The sequence below is a fragment of the Mercenaria mercenaria genome, chromosome 2, assembly GCF_021730395.1.
Source record: "Mercenaria mercenaria strain notata chromosome 2, MADL_Memer_1, whole genome shotgun sequence".
Classification (NCBI taxonomy): Eukaryota; Metazoa; Mollusca; class Bivalvia; order Venerida; family Veneridae; genus Mercenaria; species Mercenaria mercenaria.
The window spans coordinates 49,105,317-49,127,638 of NC_069362.1; the positions used below are offsets into that span (position 1 = coordinate 49,105,317).

At 33.4% G+C, this 22,322-nt stretch overlaps 1 protein-coding gene across 1 annotated transcript; it reads right to left on the minus strand.

Annotated features, from left to right (window-relative positions):
• Positions 1-681: 681 nt before the first annotated feature.
• On the minus strand, positions 682-21,316 carry LOC123562728 (QRFP-like peptide receptor). The gene is made up of 9 exons (XM_045355335.2): positions 20,990-21,316; positions 8,299-8,703; positions 6,725-6,846; positions 5,130-5,251; positions 4,447-4,570; positions 3,224-3,426; positions 2,693-2,750; positions 2,154-2,353; positions 682-1,547 (listed from the first exon to the last, which is right to left on the minus strand). The coding sequence occupies exons 1-9, from the start codon at positions 21,078-21,080 to the stop codon at positions 1,385-1,387; spliced, it is 1,488 nt and encodes a 495-aa protein (XP_045211270.2). The 5' UTR covers positions 21,081-21,316; the 3' UTR covers positions 682-1,384.
• Positions 21,317-22,322: the final 1,006 nt, after the last annotated feature.

Here is a 22,322-nt window from a genome sequence, read left to right on the forward strand (position 1 = left end):
CATTTTTTGTCGTAAAAACTTTTTATATGATGATTAATATGCTGTCAAAGCTGTTTCATGATTATGAAATTTTAGGCCAAATAAATATATTTGGTGATATGTTGGCTGAACATTTATGCACGGAAAGAAAGAATGTTTTAACATTTTATATAGTTATGTAAACTTCAATATTTTACTCAGTTTCAGCGGTCGTTGGTGTATGTCATTATGCTCGGTTTATACGTTTCGGTAAAGGCAGGGTAAATGAGGCTTACAATAAACTAAAAAAGTAACAAAGACACAATTTCTATCATAACTTTCTTTTTGCACAAGACAACTGTTTTCTTTTAAACAGTTTTATTAGTTTACGCAATAATGAAAAACACAAAGCAATAAAAGAAAACCTTTATTTGGCTGCTTTCTACTTGTTTTGCTTGTCAAAACATATAAAAATATTCAGTTTGACGGCCATTTTATGACAATCTTATACTTCGTTCAAGAAACATACAAGACCTGGTATAGACTTTACCTCGGTTCTGACACTTCTACATTTTGTTTATGCTTTTCATTACAATCTGCACATCAGCCCGAGATGTACATTTACTGCTTTTGCAAAATATATATATATATATATATATATATATATATATATATATATATATATATATATATATATATATATATATATATATATAAAATAAATAAAAACCCGAACAAGACTTTTGTTGCATTAAACTTTAAGCAGCGTAATTTGCTCTGTTTTAGCGAAGACATGCATGTCACGTGACTAGAAATGAACGTGTTTGTCTGAAAGAAAAGAAGAGCTCTGCTTTGTCGGGTCTCTTATCACATAAAACTTCAATGTAATAAAGAGTTACGCTTATTAGGTCTAATAATGCTTACGTTCACGGTACTTGGTCTTTTATTACAGAACTTTTTAATTTTACCGTACATAGACTATCTAGAGCACAAAATGTACACAAACACTTATTTAAATCATATGCAGATTGGTATAAAATAATCTAATACACAATTTGAATACAAATGTATCTATTATTCTGTTATCTTCATTCTTAAGATTGTTTTGGATTTATCAACGTGGTATCATAGTATCGTTTCTTATCAAATCTTTTGTAACTAATATGTTAATAAGACAAAACAAATTATTATGCAAATAAGTAGACTGGTTTAAGCGACTTAAAAATTTACTATTTTAGGACGTTAAAAGCATGACTATAAGGTCAAAATATTCTTATACAAAAATATCTAGTACTAAACTTATATGCTAAACCAAAATTGTAGAGTTCTTCATTTAACAGTCAACAAACAAACATAATTATCTTTACAATATCTCGATTTTCCAGGCTGCATTAAATGCCATCACAGCTATGATTCAAAGCTTTCATCAGTCTTTAAAAGTATGTGTTTGATGTATCTCGTGCGCACGGGTAAGAGATGAAGATGCCTCTTTCGTGTCTTTGTCGGTTTCACTTCCACTAGATCTATAGCTTGCTATGTCACGTCTTTTATGACAACAATTTCTGCATGTTGATTGTTCACAGAACTGGCTGTAAAAAATCACGAAACTTTACATTAAAATAGCTGCTACAAATGGGATGAATGCAAAGTTATAATAGCGTAATTCAGATTATGATAATATAATCACAGTATTTGGTAAAATGTAAAAAGATCCTTTGCCCAAATTTATCATTTAATTTGATATGTTGAGCTTTCCGTGATATATAATAAAATGTGCAAAACTCCTCATGCCCGCACCCCCGAAATTAACTGGAATTCTAATGCATAAATGTCAAATAAATTCAATGAACCAAAGGACTAGAAAAAATGTCAACGTTGTGTAAGAAAGGATTTGTGCGTCCACGATGCGGTCCTTAAATACTGGTGATGTGATAATAATAAAAAAAAATTAAAGAGACACATTGGAAGCGCAGACCATAACCAAGCAAAATATTAGAAGTCACGTTTCAATCGATCTGTTTATACGAGGTACATGCTTATTAATTTGCAAAACCTCTCAAGCTCCCGAGCACCGACTTTACACTTGGGAATCCGAATTATTCCTTACTGTAAATCACTCTAAAGTCATTTACTGTAGTGATATTGTAGGTTGTCCTGAGTTTAGAAACAATTTTACGCACATACATGATACTTACGACGACATTGCCATAAATAGATATGGATTAATGGCACTTCCTAAATACGTTATACCCGCACCAATAACTATGAGATTTTTCGCATAGTTGGCACCGATAATGTAATGGATTTTGTCTGTTACTTCTAACAGCTGGAAAACAAGATGCGGTGCCCAACTTGTTATGAACAGTATAACAGCCACAATCAAAAGTGCAACAACCTAAAATATAAAGATAAAGAAAATACATACTGTGGTTTCACAATAATAGTCTTAAAATAATGTTACAGTTAAACGTTTAGTTTTGCTAGTTATTACAAATATTTTCTTCTCATGTACATGGTAAATCTCTAACAAAGCCCCGTTCGGATCTTTAAAATAGGATGTCACTTAAACATCTTGGATCGTTGGTTGCTCCGAGCTGTCCGTCCGTGTCTGATAGTATACCCAAAAGGCACATTGCGTATTCTAAAAACAGTATAACTTTAAACAAAATAAAAAACACAAAAAACTGAAGAATCATATTAATTCACTGTCGTATTTTTGTCGCACAAAACTTACCCTTCTGCGTTGGCTGACTAAGTTTGATCCTTTCTGTCTTGTGCCTTTATCGCATCCACTGTACAGTAAATCAAAATTTCAGAGCTTTAAGATATTGTTTAAAACATATTTTATATGAACATATTAAAAAGTACAAGGACATTATCAACACACATATAGCGTTTCAAAAACACACTTTTGCATACACGGTGTCAATTAGTAATGCCAGATTCCACCAATGCTTATTTCGAGACTGACGTAATGCAGTGGTACAGCTGTAGACTTCATACTAATATTTTGCGTAAAACTATTTTAAGTGCGCAAGCATATATGTTTATGTGAAATTCCCAGAAAGTACTTTATTCAATCTTATTTGTGACGATTGTAAAAAAAACGTTTCTTTTTTATATAAAAGCCCAGATATAATCGAATTAAGCAGTTCTAGTTCTAGTCATAATGTAATCTGTTTTATCTAACCTTGGTAGAAAAAGTTTACTTTTTTTTAGAAAAGACTGCAATGTCACGTCCGTCTAAACAAATTGAAATATTTACCCAGACGTTTCTTGTAACTTCTTAGCAACATTTGTACTTTTGCAGAGCACTGTACAGCTCATGGTATATGTCACAACCATAATAAGGCAAGGTATCACAAACAAAATGCCCAACATGTACATGAAATAGGCAATAACCACTGATAATGACTCGGACTGCGGCAAACATTCTATAGTCAGTCTCTTCTCGTCATAGTAATGTTTCTGAAATATAGTTTTAGGTAGTTACTGTCCTCTGACATAGTAATATATGTGAAATACTTCTAAGGTAGCGCTACTGCCCTGTCATCGTAATAATATTTCTGAAATATATTTATAGCAGTAAGTCGTCACCTATCACAGAACATTTTCTAAAAGATGATTAGTTGCTTCGAATAATATTTAATCTTTTGAATTATATTTAAGGAAATTATTCCCTTCTCATCATATCAAATTTCGAAATAATTGATTTTGTTTACATTAAAGGTACCAGTTTTTTGTATATCGAAAATCGGAAGTGTCCTAATATTACAGTAATGTTTCTTAATATATCCAAAGGTGTTGGATTCCCTTATTAAAACAATATTTCAGAAATATATTTGTGGTTGTAAGTTTCCTCTTATCATAGATATATTTTGAAAAAGGGAATAGATAAGAAATTTGTTTAAAATATTTTGAGTATACTAGTCTGCATGGGTAGATACATATTTATCGTTGTATAGCACTGTATATATTAAGGTATACCATTCTATTATAGACTTCCATGGTCGAAGGAGTAACAAATACATAGTCTGTATATATTATCAGGCTTAACACGACCATGCAGGATAATACCATTGTATTGCATGATGACGTGTCAACATCATTATCATGATTTGTATTATTCGCACAATTCTTTATCTTCATGCAAATGAGTAAAGGACTGGAGGAAAGGCGATCTTTATGTATTGGCGTTTATATAAAAACTTTCATGTCGAACAGCCATATTGTTTGGGTATACGGCTGAAATAAAATCAGCATATTTTTTTTACGTTGGTCAAAATACTAAACGGTCTACAGCACATTATTGTCATCAAAATAATACAAATACTGTATTTGAATGAATATGAATTTGACAGGACTGTGAAATTTGTTATTAACTGTTTTGTTAAAGGTCATAATGGTGGTCTCAAATTGACAAGTAAAGTAAACACATTTCTTTCATAATTTAGATATAATTCATTTATAATAAGAAAAATCACCAACCATCATGAAAGGCGTAGGTATCGCAAGACAAATTGACAGCACCCATGTCAGTATGATAAGCTTGCGTGCTCTGCGCCATGTACAACGATACCTGACTTCCATAGGACGACATATAGCATAAAATCTGGATAAAAGAAAAGATATAGATAATCAATTGTTATATGTATACAGTTAATAAAGTCTGTAATTTACTTATATACATCAGTAATAAAGTAATATTTTAAATACTTAACAGAAATTCAATAAAAAAACACATCTCAGTACTTTAGTTAATTCTGTCTAATGCTAGTGTATTTATGTTTGCGCATTTTGTTTGTGGTTCTATTTTTGTTGGATTTAACATCATTCAGACACTTTTTTAGGTCACATGGCGCCGTTCGATCTTTTGACGGTAGAGGAACCTGCGGACATTATTTCATCTCGAGCGGACCACCGAAATTCCATAGAAGGTTTCTCACATGAAAGACTTCTACATCCAAAGCGAGGATACAAACCCACAACTGTTGGGGCAAGAAAACTTGAAGTCTATGACTTCAACCATTTGATGATGGGTGCCCTGGTTTTAGGTATATAATCAACCTACAGTTTGATTCATAAACACCATGCTTAGGAGTTCTAAAATAGACTGAAGCGATCTTTGTTTTAATGTTGGCTGTAGTTCAAGATTTAACGTAGTTTTTTACCGTTCAAAACTGATGATAGTGTGAGTCAAAACGGTGGATACAAACGTTATATCCCTTGCATAGTAGGAAAGTTTGCAGGTTATTTCAGTGAAAATGTGGCTCACTTTGAAAAATTCTGTTGCCTGATAAAATATACAATAAAACACCTTTAATACTATATAAAAATAACAACGTTAACAGTAATTAGAACTATCTCTATAACCATTAATACCCAAAGACGCCGCTTCGTTATAAGGAATAAAAGTAAAATTTTGTAATCATAGCCTTTGACATCTAAAAGCTCATAGTGCCTTTTTTTATTATGTGGCTATCGCATTTTTGCAGTGAACATATAATATATCTGTTATGTTCTTTTTTCAATTCTATTCTCAATAATTATTTTCTAAAATATTTTAATTACCAAAGATTACAACCATATCACTGTAGAAACTATTATTGAATCCATTGTTTATGGCTGTAACTGTAAGTTCATGTACAGTTATGTTGAAAGTATTGTATTTCTTATTAGTTTTTTTTGCATAAATTCTAAATGGATAGCTGTTTTATGCGTTTTAACATTATTGAAAACCTTATGGACCTTTAAATGGGACATTGACCTTGGAAATAGTGACCGGGATTGTACACTCCGCAAGTTATTTTGATGAGGTTACAACTGAATCTAGGTTTATTAAGATCATTCCTCGGGTTAAGAGGACATGCAGTTGAAACAAAGTTATTTGCCCTGACTATGGACCTTATGGTCTAGGTATAGCACTCTGCATGTCGGCTGAATGATGATAATTTCATGAAAGTCCTTCCAGTGGTTAAGAAGATATTGAGATTTGTACCATTGACCTATGCATTAAGTGTTACCTTTGCCCTTGAACTTATTGCCCCAGGTCATACGCTCTGCACTTCTTCTGATGACATAAACAAATTATTTTTATTAGTTTTATGAAAATCTTTCAAGCGGTTTAGATGGACCGGACACGAATTAAGCTACACGACCTTTGACCTCCAAGTGTGATATTGGCCTTAGACCTCGTGACTCATGCTTTCCGCTCAGCACGTTGTCGAGTTGAGGTAAAAAACTGATGCTAGTTTTAGGAAAATATTCCATGTGGTTTAGAAGTTCTTGATGAGATATATGTAAATTGCCTTGAATGCCTTTGAATGTTACTTAAATTTTCTATTTAACCTATCGCGGTTAAGTGGATAGAAAAGGGAAAAGCACCTGATATTTATCGCGGTATTATAGCTTTTACAGCGAGTAACAGTGTATTTAAAATATAAACAATTACACAAATGTATTAAACTGTGTTGCTTAGTAGATATATTACCAGACAGATCATGCTACACTTGTATAAAATACAAGTTTGTATAGTTTGCTATTACTAAGTTACTCACATAAAGGTAGCTGTCCTAACATTTTACATACCATATTCGGATGTGTATGTAAACACATATTTCATAGAACTAAATAAATTACATAAAGCATTTTTTGAATAAATATATAATAACAAATGAAGAGACATGCTTTAAATTTTTCAGAAAACTTGTTCTGAATTAGGATGTACCTAATACGTATGTAATATTCATGTTCATGTATGACCTACCTTAATTGGCATACATATGAACAGCATGAGGAGATCAGAACAGCACAAACTGATCACAAAACCATATGTGGGAGACCGCTGCTTCATCCATGTCAACAACCCAACGATTGTTGTTATGTTGCCTACAATGATTACAGATTTCAAAAGAATAATTTTATAGAAGCATATAGAGAAAACCACCTTAAAATCGCAGCCATAATTTATGATAAACTTAGATGGTGTCAATTACTGTTTACTTAAGAATAACTTCTCTGAAACAATTTCAAAATAGAAAATGTGTTCTAGTCGAAAATGGTGTTAGCATATTTTTCTATTTTTTAAGGCCTGACTTCCATGCTTTTTCACAAGTTTAAATGATAACATAAGGACTATCTCTGAAAAAATGTATCAAAGTCAGACTAACGGTTTACGAATTCATGATGTGTGAATAGTTTTCTATCTTTATATTATTATTATTATATTACTATTATACCAGATTTATATAGCGCCCTTTTCATGATAAACACGTTCAAAGGCGCTTTACATATACTGCAGCCACATAGGGCGCGAAAGCATTCTCTACTAGTACAGACACAGAGCGATCTGACCAGAGGGACAGAGTGAGATAAAGCCCCCAGAACAGACAAAGAAAACTTTTCAGATACAGACGAGTCCGGCTAACTTAGCCTAGCTCTTTTCGAATAGACAGTCTGGTTCTTTAACGTGCCCGACGTACAGCACCGATACACGCGAAGCCGTCTTTCCTGTAAAGAACCAGTACAGGCCTCTAGTCAGGTGGGAGACACTCAAGAGCATCTCAGAAATTTCCAGTACCTGGACCGGGATTCGAACCCCGGACCTCTGGATTGACAGTCAAGCGTGTTACCACTAAACCATCGGCCCACTTCTGTCAACAATGTTTGTGTTAGACGAAACCAAAAATTTGGGAAATTGGTCATCTAAAAAGTACTGTTGTCATCAATTTGTAATGATGAAATGTCACACCGGCATAATTATAGATCAAATGGTGACTTTCCAGCTTGTGCCGGTGGAGCAAAACCCAAGGCGCTCCTCCATGCATATTTCACCACGAGCGGGAACCTGTGTAGAACCAACTTAATGGCTTTCTCAAATGAAGAATTCAACGCCCTGAGCTTAGCTCGAACCCCAATCGGTGAGGGGCAAGTGATATGAAGCCAGCAACCTTAGCCACTCGGTCACGGATGATCTAGAAATTATTTAATGTTCGTTCTAAATGTATATAAGTACTAGGAAAGAGATTATGCTCGTGGACATAGATAGATTTTCAAGGAGCATTTGTTTGAAATGTATTCAAATTCAGACAATCGGTTAAATGAAGGATGTTGATTGCAAACTTTCGTATTTTAGGTCTTACGGCCATTACTTGTAACAAAACAGTCTAGTTTTAGAACCATGCAAGCCAACAGTTCCTGACAATAAAAGTTTTAGAATTTCAATTATATACACTTAGGTAAAAGTTGGCAGATTTATCATTATAAAGAACTGCTTTGTAAAAATACACCATACCAACATAATTACAATACGTTTTTATACAAACACGTTTTACAGTTTACCTGCGACGCCCAGTAGAAAAATTGCAGAAAATGATGACATCACAATAATGAAGTTACTTTTGTTTACATCAGAGAGGACATTCTGCTGTTTGTCACGTATCTTTTCAAGAACGTCAGGTGCAACGGTATAAAATACACATACTCCTCTGCATCTACACAACAGCTTTTTGATATCATCTTTGTTCAATTTATACACCATTGTCCATCTCCTATACAAATCAATGGTGAAATCTTCACAGTTAATATTACCCAACACTGACGGATCAAATTCCTCAAAATATGGAGTAGATACCATTTCGCTGGTATCATTATGAACAATAATTATATCAGTGCTCTCAAATGTCATATCTGTTGCATCTTCAGTGTGTTCCATGGTATAGTTATTTTGCTGGTCAACATGCGTTGCTGAAAGACAAAATAGATGTATTTACGATGAATAATAGAAAGTATCTGACTTATCTTACGTAACGAGTGTCATCCAACAAAGGAAGTAGAAAAACACCAAGAAGAGTAGACATCATGTGTATAAAATACTTTGCAAGAGTTTGAGTAAAATCTTATATCAAGTTGTTACATTTTGAGTATTGTTTTACATCGATAAAATTGCATCTGGTTTCTATTTGTCGTATTTGTTTTGCAGGATTCGTCGACATTTAGACAGATTGTGTTGTTTTGCTTAGAACAAAACATTATATTCATTAAATTGATGCTATGCAGATGTGTTGACATAATGTCTGGGACAAAGTAATCTGAGTAACGACATTCGAAGTTGTTTTGTATGGAATGAGGGCTATTTGTTAACTATTACATATTCATAGGGAAATCTAAACGCTCACAGACATTTTTTTATAAGAAACTTGTTTTTGCATTTACACATTTGGCAATTTGTTGATCGGAACTGCCATATCAGGGACGGAACAGGGATTCAATGATAACAGGGTTTGGTTCGTCACAGAGGTCAGTGAACATGCTTCCTGCAAAAATACTGAAAATAATCATAAATTATTGAGTTGATCTCTACTGTCCATAATCAGTCTTCGATGTTAATCTTTCAATATTCTCTGCATTCCTTGCTAATTGATTATATAACAAGCACTTTACATTTACATGCGAGACAGCCGAAAGTTTTACGGAAAGGTCAAGAAAAAATGAGTTGTATCTTAAACTCTGTCTTCAGTAATGTTTTATATTTTAAACGTATTTTATTTTACGAAATTTTATTATAAAGATATAATATATAATAAATAAATGATAATATATAAATGAAATTCTAAAGAAGTGCTGACATTGTAACTACGCAATAATCACTCGGATACTATTTGAATGTACTTGTCTGCAAAGTTGCAAATGAAGTAATATTTCAAGATATATAGTTGCATAGAAATTATAAAAATGAATTCAGATATGATTTCTATGATCAAACGAAGAGTTGAGTATCAAGATATTTCATTTTCACAGTGATTAGTTCTGACAGATAATCATTATTTATTTGATACCTTAGCGAAGATTAAAACATTAGGTTGATATAATTGCTTCCACGCAGTAAAGGGAAGAGAGTTTACTCTATATTGACAGCATTTTGGCATAAATACTTCAATAAATTTCATCATTTTCAGTACCTATGATAAACATGGCTATAAACTTTTCCAAATTTGAAAAGGACACGCCTCCAGATTCATGAGGTGCTTTCGAAGTTTAGGGAAGGTTATTTAAGTAGTGAATTTGCTGCGATGTTCATGCGAAATGAACGAAAGAAAATCGCGCAATCCTATTCTTTCGTATATTTTGTTGTATATTTACATTGTATTTCCATTCCATTTGTAAACAAGACTATGTTATAAACTGCACACATTTTGTTGTATTTTAAAATATTTATATTCGCCCTATTCTTTTCAACTGAAACTTTTGACGTTCATTTCGAATGAACAGCAAATGGAAAGGCGCAAAGTTACGTCATCGCTGCTTAGTGATAACCGACCGCTGTTTTGACGACGTCCGCGTATTTTCAGGGAGAACGTTCCTTAGATGACGTCGCAGCTATTCCATCTTGTGAACAAAATGGCCGGGAAGCTAATTTTTATGTTAAATACTAGAAATTATATGCAATTCATAATATTATATAATAATAATTTACAAACGGAAAGGAAATATAATGTAAATATAAGAAACGAAACTATTTTTTTTTTCGGTGTTCATGCGAAATGAACGACTGAATAGGATCGGCAAATTAAACATGAATCGCTTGCGTGATTCATGGATTTGCCGATCCTATTCTGTCGTTCATTTAGCATGAACACCGAAACAAACCATTTCTTTTCATTAATTCAGCTTCCCGATCATTCTGTTCGCCTACAGAACATCCGCGACGTCATCTAAGAAAAGTTCTCCCCGGCTATTCGCGGATGTCGTCAAAACAGCGGTCGGTTATCACTAAGAAGCGATAACGTAACTTTCGCGCATGGCCTTTTGCATTCATATGAATTGAACGTCATAATTTTTAATTGAAAGAATAGGGTGAATGTAAATATTATAAACTGAAAGAGAAAAAAATAGCTCGCTACTTCACAAATGAATGAATCCTGCATAGAATGAACACACTGCTACTTTCTTTCTTGCAGTGACAAATAATGGAACTAACTCTCTAGACTGAGGACCTGAACGAAACTAAACACTATAACATCTCAATTTCAGTTACATTAATATGATTGCAACGAAACAAACGTAGAAATCATTCAATCTTTCACGGACAACGTCTCGGAATACATTCGTTAATAAATTTTCTTAATTTCATAGATAGTAGATCTAAGTGGTTTTAGCAAAGTTGTACCTCACCAATTATGAGAATACTTCGGACATCACCTAACGGGTAGCCAGTAATCAGTTTGGAAAGACGGGGCATTGCAATTATTGATATAATTAACAAAAATATGTTGTATATATCGTTAAAATGATTTACTCAAAACCAATAATTCATTATAATATATGTTTGGTACCATTCAAGATGACAATTTCTCTTATATACATATCTAATCATTAATTATTATTTAGAATTAGTTCAATCATTGAAAGAATATTACCCCAAATTTGAATGCAATTTGATGCGACAGCCTTTCAAAGATTCGGCATTTTGGCATGTTGCACAGTATAATTACTTCACGTTTTTCTGGAAAGTTGCATTTATACCGATTTGGATCAGAGTCCTAGTTTAAACGTCTGTTTAACATTTTGACAAGAACATGAAGTAAGCCATTTACCTTCACAAGTTTTAACTTGAAAATACAGAACAACTTGTATTACCCAAAACGGCCAATGTACAATAATTCGTGACGCTGAACACAATCTCAGGATTCCGTTCAACAAAAATATCTAAACAGCGTCTCAAATCATCAGTGTGATGCTTCACGTTGAATGTTCTCGAGTAAATGTTGTTCAATTGATTGAAGTTATTACTTCGACAGCTCAGCCGGGTCTCAAGAACTGTTAAACTGCAAATTGCAAATCCAAGTTAATAAAACAATATTCTTCCTACTTTAGTTAGTTATAAAATTTCGATAAACCACGAAGACGTCCTTATCCAAGATTGCTTACAAAATGGAACGGTTGATCATAATTGAGTGATATCAATAATCTTAAGGAATTAAGAATATATCTGATTTTCAAACAATATAAACCTATGAATGAAAAACAGCAACGTAAAGGTTTGGTAAAACCATAACCGCACTGCAAGCCAGTGCATCAACCGTTTCTGTTGTTAAGAATACATGAAAAAGCAAGTAATTACCAACTTGACATTGTCTGACATTCAAGGGGGTATGGAACCAGCAATGAAATTAACCATTTAACGTATGGGATTGGTTTTAATTAAAACGATTGTGATTACGGTGAAAGTAGCTTATAGATTTTCTTTGACGGTATCAAGTAATTTCTCTTGATTAGAAGCCATGATAAAACAACAACCCCTAACACACACACACACAAAACACTGTAATAGAATATTTTCCAAGAACACAAGGTTGTGCAATTACAAAACTTGTTGGAAAATGCGGTCGTTTTAATTGTTTTTAAAATTTTAATTAAGTCTCCAGTAAACATCTTATAAATTTAGAAACGAAAAGTTCCTGAAACAAATGGTAAAATTGTATTGTGATATTTTAGCCTTAAGTCGTGAAAGACAATAAAGGTCTAGAGATAAGGCCATTTAAACGAAGAAAAGTGTTAACGTTATGGTACAAATTAAATATTCAATTCAATAACAAACTTACATTTATGCACACATCCTTAATATATAATAAAGGCATATTGATAAAATTTCATGTTCTGATTTTGCTTTGTTTCCTGCTTGGATTTTATGTGCATACGTAAATTTTAAGCCTCTGGCATAATATAGCACATTTTTGTCTTATGACTGCCTTTCTGTAGCCATCGCGTGTGTTAGGGATTCGCTTGGCGGGGATAACTTTTATTTACACTGTAGTGTAACTTTGGAGCATGGTGCGCATAAGAGTGAGGCTTTGTGCACTACAAACCGGTTTAAATATTCCAAGGGGGTGGTTTTGCCACTGACCGTTCTAAGGTGATAGCCCCTGTGTTCCTTTATTTGTCCGATTTGTCCTCGCGTGTTTGCTTTGGCGTTGGAGATATTTTTACTGCCACAGCGTTATTTTGAGTGATATATGATAGTAGTATTGTGTGCTATGCTTAAAATATCACAATTTTGTTAAATATTTTTTCAATTATTTATTACCTCTATAGTCTTATAGAATGTAACTTTGCATACTTGTAAAAAGGTGCACTAAGACGGCAAACAAGATCCTTAAAGCTACTAAAAATAACTTATATGATAAAGTCATATAGAAGTGCATAAAACGGGAGACAAAGAAAACTTGTATGGAGTAATTTCCTTAGAAGTGTCAATTTTATGGCTACAACACAAAGCCTAGATTGAAAATGTGACAATTTCACCAACATAAGAAAGGTTTACATTTAATACTGAAAACAGATTCATCTAAATATTTGACAGTTTTGATATTGTAATTGTGTCAAAGGTAAGTGTGTTGAAATATTATGTGCACAACGTTTGTGAACAGTTTAGAAGAAAAGATAAGAACACTTAATACCATTTTTTGGGTTCAATTTGTATTATGTTACCGCTCATAAGATACAAATGAGTCATACATTACAAGAACGAAACAAACCGCTAATCTTCTTCAAGTAGTAGGTATAAAGCCAGTCTAAAGCGAGTCTATTATCATATATTACATGGACGATAGTGAATGCTGACCTCATTCAAGTATTACATTTTAAGCCTAGGCTTGTGATCATTAATTCATTAACGACGGTTGAAGTATTATGTTTAAAGTCAATCTAATGCTTGTGATCGTGATACTTTTTATCAACCAAAGTGGTTGCTATTTGAATTCAGGTACTATATTCAAATATAATCTAATACTTGCGATAATAATGTTGTTTTCATAAATAAAAATGACTGCTATTTGGGTAAAAGTATTTGGTTTAGAGCTAGACAAACGAAAATTAGTACTATTTCGATTCAAGTATTTTATTTAAGGTACTTCTGCACGTTTGGATAGATTTTTTTTCTACAGTGTAGCATTTGGTTAATCTCAATTTAGCAAATAAAAAGGTTAGGGTCGTGTGCTTGATTTTTTGCTAGACTTATTCTAAAATCTTTGACCTTATGCAATTTTTTCATAATGGGGGTCTATGGGAGTCTATGGTAAAATAGCAACTTCCATGCATTTTCGAGAATAGAAAATTTTCCACATTGTAGATTTTAATGACAGTCGTAAATAAACATAAGGCATATAATATAGTGAAATAAAATATATAGGTACATGTGCTTATTTCTCAGATAGTTGTCCATGATTAAAGTGCACCCCGTATTTGAAGCTAATTTTAAGACATTATTTTGAATCATTTAACGTGTCAGAAGTTTTAGTATCATATTTTAACTTTAAAAAGACAGTAGCTGTTACAATTTAATAAATTTATTCACAGGTTGCCATTAATTCATAAACTGATTTTCATTTCAGTACGCCGAATCCAGGCTTTATTCTACGTTTTCCGGATAAATGATGTTACGCCATTACTTCCGGTTTATCAAACGTGTAGAACTACCTTAAAGCTGTACTTTTCTTTACAATTATTTTTCATGACCAAAGAGCCTGCTATATGGATTCAAGTATATGATATAAAGCTTATCTCATGTTTGCGGTAATTGCTATCATGTTATCTTTTAATGCGTCCCCTCAGCGTACTATTACATCTTGTTTGAAGATGGTCAATCACATCTCAGCAATATCTTATAACTTGCAGTTTTCATACATTCTGTTAGAGATTTATTTCAGGAAACCAAGAGGGTCATGATGACCCTGGATCGCTCACCTGAGTAATATGAGCTACATGTTTCAAATGTCAAACTGATGATAAAATATTAAGAAAGTCAGTAGGTCACATTCATGGTCAATGAAACGATTTGTGTGCAAAACTGTGTATGTCATCAAAAATTAAAGACTGTATCTTAAAAAACAAGAAAGTAGGTCAGTAGGTCAAGGTCACAGTCAAGTGACATCATATTACTTGGGGTCATCAGGTAATTATAATTAAACAGTCTTGGAAATAGGATCAGATGATTTTTAAGAATTTTTCCTATATAACTCACATAATAACTAAGTTATCCCAGGGCGGGGCCTCTTTTAACCCCAGGGGCATAATTTGAATAATTTTGGTGGAGGACTACTAGACAATGCCGCATACCAAATATCAAAAGCCTAAGTCGTATGGTTTCAGACAAGAAGATTTTTAAAGCTTTTTCCTTTATAAGTCTTTATAAAACTTGGGACACCCAGGGCAGGGCCTCTTTTCACCCAAGGGGTACAATTTGAATAATTTTGGTTGAGGATCATAAGACAATGCTACACACCAAATATCAAAGGTGTTAGTGTTGTGGTTTTAGCCAAGAAGATTTTTAAACTTTTTTTCCTATATAAGTCTTTTTAAAACTTGGGACCCCCGGGGCGGAGCCACATTTGACCGTAGGGGCATAATTTGAACAATCTTGGTAGAGGACCACTAGATAATGCTACATACCGAATATCAAAGCCATAGGTCATGTGGTTTTGTACAAGAAGATTTTCAATGTTTTCCCTATATAAATCTATATAAACCATGTGACACACCCCCCCCCCCCCGGGCGGGGCCAAATTTGACCCTAGGGAGATAATTTGAATAATCTTGGTAGAAGACCACTAGATAATGTTACACACCAAATATCAAAGCCCTAGGCCACGTGGTTTTGTACAAGAAGATTTTCAAAATTTTCCCAATATAAGTCTATATAAACAATGTGACCCCCGGGGCGGGGCCATATTTGACCCTAGGGAGATAATTTGAAAAATTTTGGTAGAGGACCACTAGATAATGCTACACACCAGATATCAAAGCCCTAGGCCCTGTGGTTTTAGACAAGAAGAATTTAAAAAAATTTCCTTTCGGTTGCCATGACAACCAGAGTTCTGCATGGAAATCAATTCTTTGAAAAAATTTGAAAGGGGCCACCCAATGATCATTCCTGTGAAGTTTGGTGTAATTCTGCCCAGTGGTTTTCAAGAAGAAGAATTTTTTAGAAATTGTTGACGCACTACGCACGACGGACGACGGGCGACGCACATCAAGCGGTCACAATAGCTCACCTTGTCACTTCGTGACAGGTGAGCTAAAAATTCCATTACATAGAAATAAATCTTTACTTAAAAAGTATATGTTTATATAACCTTTCATGATATTTTGTAAGTATCTCCATTTAATAATTATATTAAATCTATTTAAAAAAGTGGTCTATTTCAAGATTTACTAAAATATCTAGTGTTACATTTGCATTTGATAAAATGGATTTTTCAATTACCTGAAACAAAGGGCAAGGTAGCTTCGCAATTCGTCTGTTTTCAATCTATCTTGGTTGCGCAACCGAGTTAGATAAAGGGATGAAATAATTTCTCTTGGTCTTGATTTTGTAAATAGGGGCCTCCATGGCCGAGTGGTTAACGTCGCTGACTTCAAAGCTCTTGCCCCTCATCAATGTGGGTTCGAGCCTCACTCGGGGCGTTGAATTCTTCATGTGAGGAAGCTATCCAGCTGGCATACGGCAAGTCGGTGGTCCTACCCAGGTGCCCGCTCGTGATGAAATAATGCATGGAGGGGCACCTGGGGTCTTCCTCCACCATTAGACCTGAAGTCGCAATATGACCTACCTAAAGTTGTGTCGGTGCGACGTTTTTAACCAACAAAATAAATGAATAAATGATTTTGCAAAAAAATATGATTTGTATCTGTTTTTTTTATTTGTTGTAATTTCATTTCGAAAGAATCACCTTTACACAAAATTTAGCTATTCTTGTTTGAAACAAAACATGACATCAATCTAAATGACGCTATACAGATATGCTGACGTTATGTCTGTCTAGGACAAAACGATAAGAGTAACAACAAATTGTAATCTGTACTATAAGTCAAGGATTTTTCGTCAAATCGGACATAATTGTAAGGAAATCAACTCTGAATAACAACGCTTAAAGAGATTGTTATTTCATCAAAATAACAACTTTTCTGGTTTGTACAGTTTTGGCAATTTGATGATCAGTCAGGACTTCCATATCAATAAAAATTCTTAGATTAGAATTGAAGAGATGAGGATAGCCAAAACGTCCATTTTGTGTTTCCAGAAAAAGAATTAAGAAGTCTTAACATAAATATTCTAATATAGGTCTGTACTCAAAGGTCACACAAAGCAAAGCAAAATGGAAGTCAAGTTGATATTTTTTCTGCAAATATCCTTTGAGGCGTATTTTAAACTCTGTCTTACGTTATGTTTATATTCACTTGTATGCATTGCAAACACAGATTATTTTTGCTTTCAAATACTATTGTATATGATACAAATATACGTCAATTTATGAAAAATTATCTTGGAAAAACTTTTTTTTGTGGTTGGGTTTAACGTCGCACCGACACAATTTTATGTCATATGGTGACTTTCCAGCTTTGATGGTGGAGGAAGACCCCTGGTGCCCCTCCGTGCATTATTTCATCACGAGGGGGCACCTTGGTAGAACCACCGACCTTCCGTAAGCCAGCTGGATGGCTTCTTCACATGAAGAATTCAACGCCCCGAGTGAGGCTCGGACCCACATTGATGAGGGGCAAGTGCTTTGAAGTCAGCGACCTTAACCACTCGGCCACGGAGGCCCTTAAACATATTATCTGCAAAAATAGACGTTCATCAGCCGGCTTCAGCGAACCTGTTATTCATTCATGCTTACTTGTCTGTACATTTTCCAGATTGAATAAATATTGTTGAGACTATTGAAAATGTTTTCTTCAAATATCCTTAAACATTAAAATACTTAAAAATTGAAAAAAGGTGTACACATTTGATTCTATACTTAAAGATAGTGTTTAGTTAAAAGATATTTCATTTTCAAACCGACAGCTTTTGGCAACAATTATTTTTTATTATGCGGAACTGAAGGCTAAACCAAAATCTTAATTTCAGTTACACTAACACAATTGCTTCCAGACAGTAAACGGAATATACTTCATTCTCGTTTTACATCATCTGAACATCAGTCTGTCCATCATTTTCAAGATAATACAGTTTTCGGTCATAATGGGGACACGTCCCCGAAATTTAATTTTTTTTTCATAAAATTGTCTCTGTAAACAATTCGTATGTCCGTTATATTTTTACTATCCACTACAATAAGTATATACGTTATGTATGTTTTTTTAATTTTCTTTCATATATGTTTACACCTTTACATACCGCGCCGTGTCTTTTATAACGGGATTCATCTGACAGGGCTAATTTTTATTTGCCGCCGTCTAAATTTCAAAAACGGTCGGGATTACGAGTGAGTGTTTGCGCGCAATTACCCTCCCTTATACCCCCCACCCCTAACACACACGCCTCCTTCCACTCCCCCCACACACTGATGTTTTGCACTGACTATTCCAAAGCGATGTTCCACTGTGTTGTGTTTCGTTTGTTTTGTGCTTATAGTTTATCTGCTTTAATGCGACTATACACCTAACAGATCAAATTTAATCCTGGATGAAACAGACTCCACTCCAGTACTAAACAACAACACTCTTCGACCAACAACGTTGTCTTCTGTGATTTATTAGACATTTCTTTCATTTCATTTTCTTTATTGCGATATGTTTGGTGAATTGAACTGGCTGCTAATAGGTTTTAATCAAGCATGTATGGCTCAATTATGTAATGTAATACATTTTATTTGGTGTTACTTAGAGGGACGACAAAATTCAATGTGTGTTAGAAATATTGTTCAGCAACCGTGTTTTTTTTGTGTCGTCTAGCTAATTTTCTCTAAAGTATATTAAAGCAATAAGATGTAGTCCCCGGCTCCATGAAATTGACGTCAACATCTAGGTGGTGTATTGCCGCCACTGACCGTACCGAGGCGGTGCTCTGCTTTCTTCTTTCTTCATGTATCTTTGTGTCTGTTTGTTATATGTTATTATTATTATTTGATTTGTCTGTGTCAATATGTCCATATGCTAATGCGGTATATAATTATGTATTATACATTCACATGTACCCCCATTTCTATGTGAGTTTCATGGGCATTTGTCCTTGTCTTTCATAACTTCATTTAAAGTAACTTTGTTGTTATTTAGGTTTTGTTTCCCTTTCAAAGTCATGCCAAAACAAATTTTAAATGAAATGTCAGTACAGTCATATATATCAAAACTACACAAATATTCGGAATTTATCCTATTAAAGATGTTGATTATCTTTAAATGATGTGCTTACAAAATGTTGTCATTGTGCCGCACGGAGAAAATATAAAGGAAACAAACTGTTTAAAGCAATTATTCGTACATATCATGAATATGTTCCAGAAAAACACACCCAGAGCAATTATTATTCACATGGGAATAACTTTCTTGAAAGTTTGTATTAGTAGCAAGTGAACAATCTTCTTTGTAATTTGTACATGAAATTACATGACAGTAACGTCTTATTATGAACACTTTTTTTACTATGATCTTCATATTCTGTGTTTTCACATAGAAGCTAGGTTCTAAGAGACACATAGCTTACTCCTTTTGGAAAATGAAATGAATCAGGTAATCCTTTTATTATGTTATTAATTATGTACTTTTGACTTTTTGTAAAAGAAGTGTAATCTCTCAAAATCAGTCTACAAACAATTTAAATTGAATGACCACAATATAGAATGCGGCTAAATTCCGTTAAATTGTGACTACAAAATATTTAATGTACATGTAACACTTTAGACAGTGTTTGTACAAACATCAAAACTCCATAAATCTCATATAATCTTATATTTTTACTTTTTATTACCGAAAGGTACTCTCTGAATTTCAAAACGATTGCTAAAGACACGTAGACATGTGCCTTTAGCTCTCATGGTACGAAACATTTCAATTTCTATTAGATTGATATGATTGCATCCAGACAGTTAGACGGAATAGTTCACTCTTTAATGACAGCGGTTGGGAATGAATTCTTCGTTATTTATAGCGGTTTGAACAAAGCGTTAAGTTCTTGGTCGAATTCTAGTGAACTTTCAAAGAAATCGATTTCAACTAAACTGTGTTAGCTGAAATTATTATTAATTTTCAAACTCAATTTAGCTGGAATTTTGCTTTCACTCGTATCAACCAAATCTTCATTCTGTTATGAAAAGTTAGCTGTGCATATACTTAATATATAATTCACGCAATCCACATGGCTAAAATTTCATTCACCAAATATAGCTGTGTTTCATACACTTTATGTTTACAGTCCGAATTATTGATCAGCTATTTTATAGAACAAGTTCAATCATGTAAAGGATATTACTTTTAAGATTTGCAATTTTGTAATACAAAACGGTTTCAGCGTTAAATAATAAGTTACAGCCATATTTTAAAAAAGTTTTTATTTCATATGAAATGTTCACATATATATGTACTTTTAAAGTCTCATAACAGTTAAATGTTTAACATATTCCCTCCGTTTTATTAACGTGTATAACTAAAAGTGTGTTATATAAGATAGTACTAAATCTGTTTTATTGGAATTGATTTTAAAGATAAAAACCTACATTTTCAAGTTTAAATTCTAGAATATGCTGATGTTCCTACTTCGTTTAAATTAACAAAAACCAATAAACAATAATTGTTGATACAAATACATACAACTGTGTTAAGAATGATATAAATACATTTATTTTTCATCTATACAAACAAACTACAAAGTACTATTTAAAGCTGATCAATGCTCATCTTTCACTAAAATATGTTATTATTAGATATTATACTAGTATATTTAAATCTAAACATCCCTGATTATTTTTTTGTTAAACATTGCTAATTATTTGAACAATGTAGTGCTGCAATCATAATAACACATAACGAATACTTGTTTTTTAAACAAAGAACTTAAATTCTTGTCCTAGCAATACATCTTAATACAGGGTTATACATTAAAGTATTTGAATCGAACACAAACTACGTTTTCTTTATCTTTAGAAATGTTATTGTGTACTAACTATTCATTATAACAAAGGTACATTTAAGCATAACACAGTCCTTTTAAATAAAGATCACACTTATTTAAAAAAAAATCAAACATGACGTTTACCTCCATAAATCTCGAAGTGAAAACAGAGAACACTGATAACGGTTATCCAAATAGTCCAGGCATATCCAGGACCCGATGTCCGCGAATACATTCTTCGAATGTGGTTTTAGAGAAATATATGATATTTACAGCGTACCAAGTCGCAACTGTTTTGCCCCGCGCTGAATGTTCGCTAGAAAGAATTGTTCAGTTGGCTAAAGCCAATATTCCATCCTCTCTGTTAAATTGCAATATTCAGATTAGAAAAATCTAAAAACAACACTTAATTTTCTTCTTTCTAAGCCAGTAAGTCTTGACAATTTCATGAACAACAAAATACTGCTTCACTGATCCAATGATTGCTTACATATTAATGAACTGGGAAGGTAAAGAATGATTGGCTGATCGTGGAAAACACTTAATTATATGTTGCTTTCTTGGGATATTGACCAGTTATGAAAAGCTACCAATAAACGTGACGGATCATTGTGACAGTCTTTGTTAGATGTTACTATAAAATGTTGTCATGTTGCGGCCATAATAGTATGAATTTTCTTTCATAGCATTAGAGAACTTCACTCCAGCTTTTCGAAATGCTATTTTGTCAAAGAATTTCCCCTCAAGAAATAACAATTGATGATCAGCAAAAACTGCATCTCAGAATTTAAGCGTTTCTTCTATTTAAGTTATATGCAATGAAAGATCGAAAATATCATTCAGTGCTTTATTCAGTTCATTAGGAAGGTTGATTTTACCCATGGGAAAGTCATCTATTGGACCATATACATGTATCTGAAAACTACTGGAAAGGCATTTGCGGCATCTGCGGTTTCGTAACTAACCCAAGGAATTAAGACATCAGTTTCGGTTTAAATTTGCCGGATGCATACGTATGTCGAAATACTTTTTTATCAAACTAGCTAAATACTATGGGCTTATCTTTTTTGCTAAGGATTTGAGGATGACCCATTTTTAAAGTGTGTAACCATGGTTACAACATCTATGTACTGAGCTTAACAGACCTGGTATCACCATCACAACTCACAACACCATCTTATTGAGATGAAAAGATAAACGTAAATTTATATAATTTACAGAATTTTACAGTAATAGTTCTGTGAAAAAAGCAAGATTCAAAGAAGGATGTCTTACAGATTTTATGTGGCTCAACTATGCTTGCTATAGATATCCGCAAGTTCGTGGCACTAAGTAATAGCCTATGATACCACACACATGAGGCTACTTATTGGCAAGATGGCAGCCCGAAGATGGGGCTGCTCACGAAACTCTACTGACATTGTATTTTATACATATAACAAAATTGAAACAAAAGGAATTATAACAAATACAATAT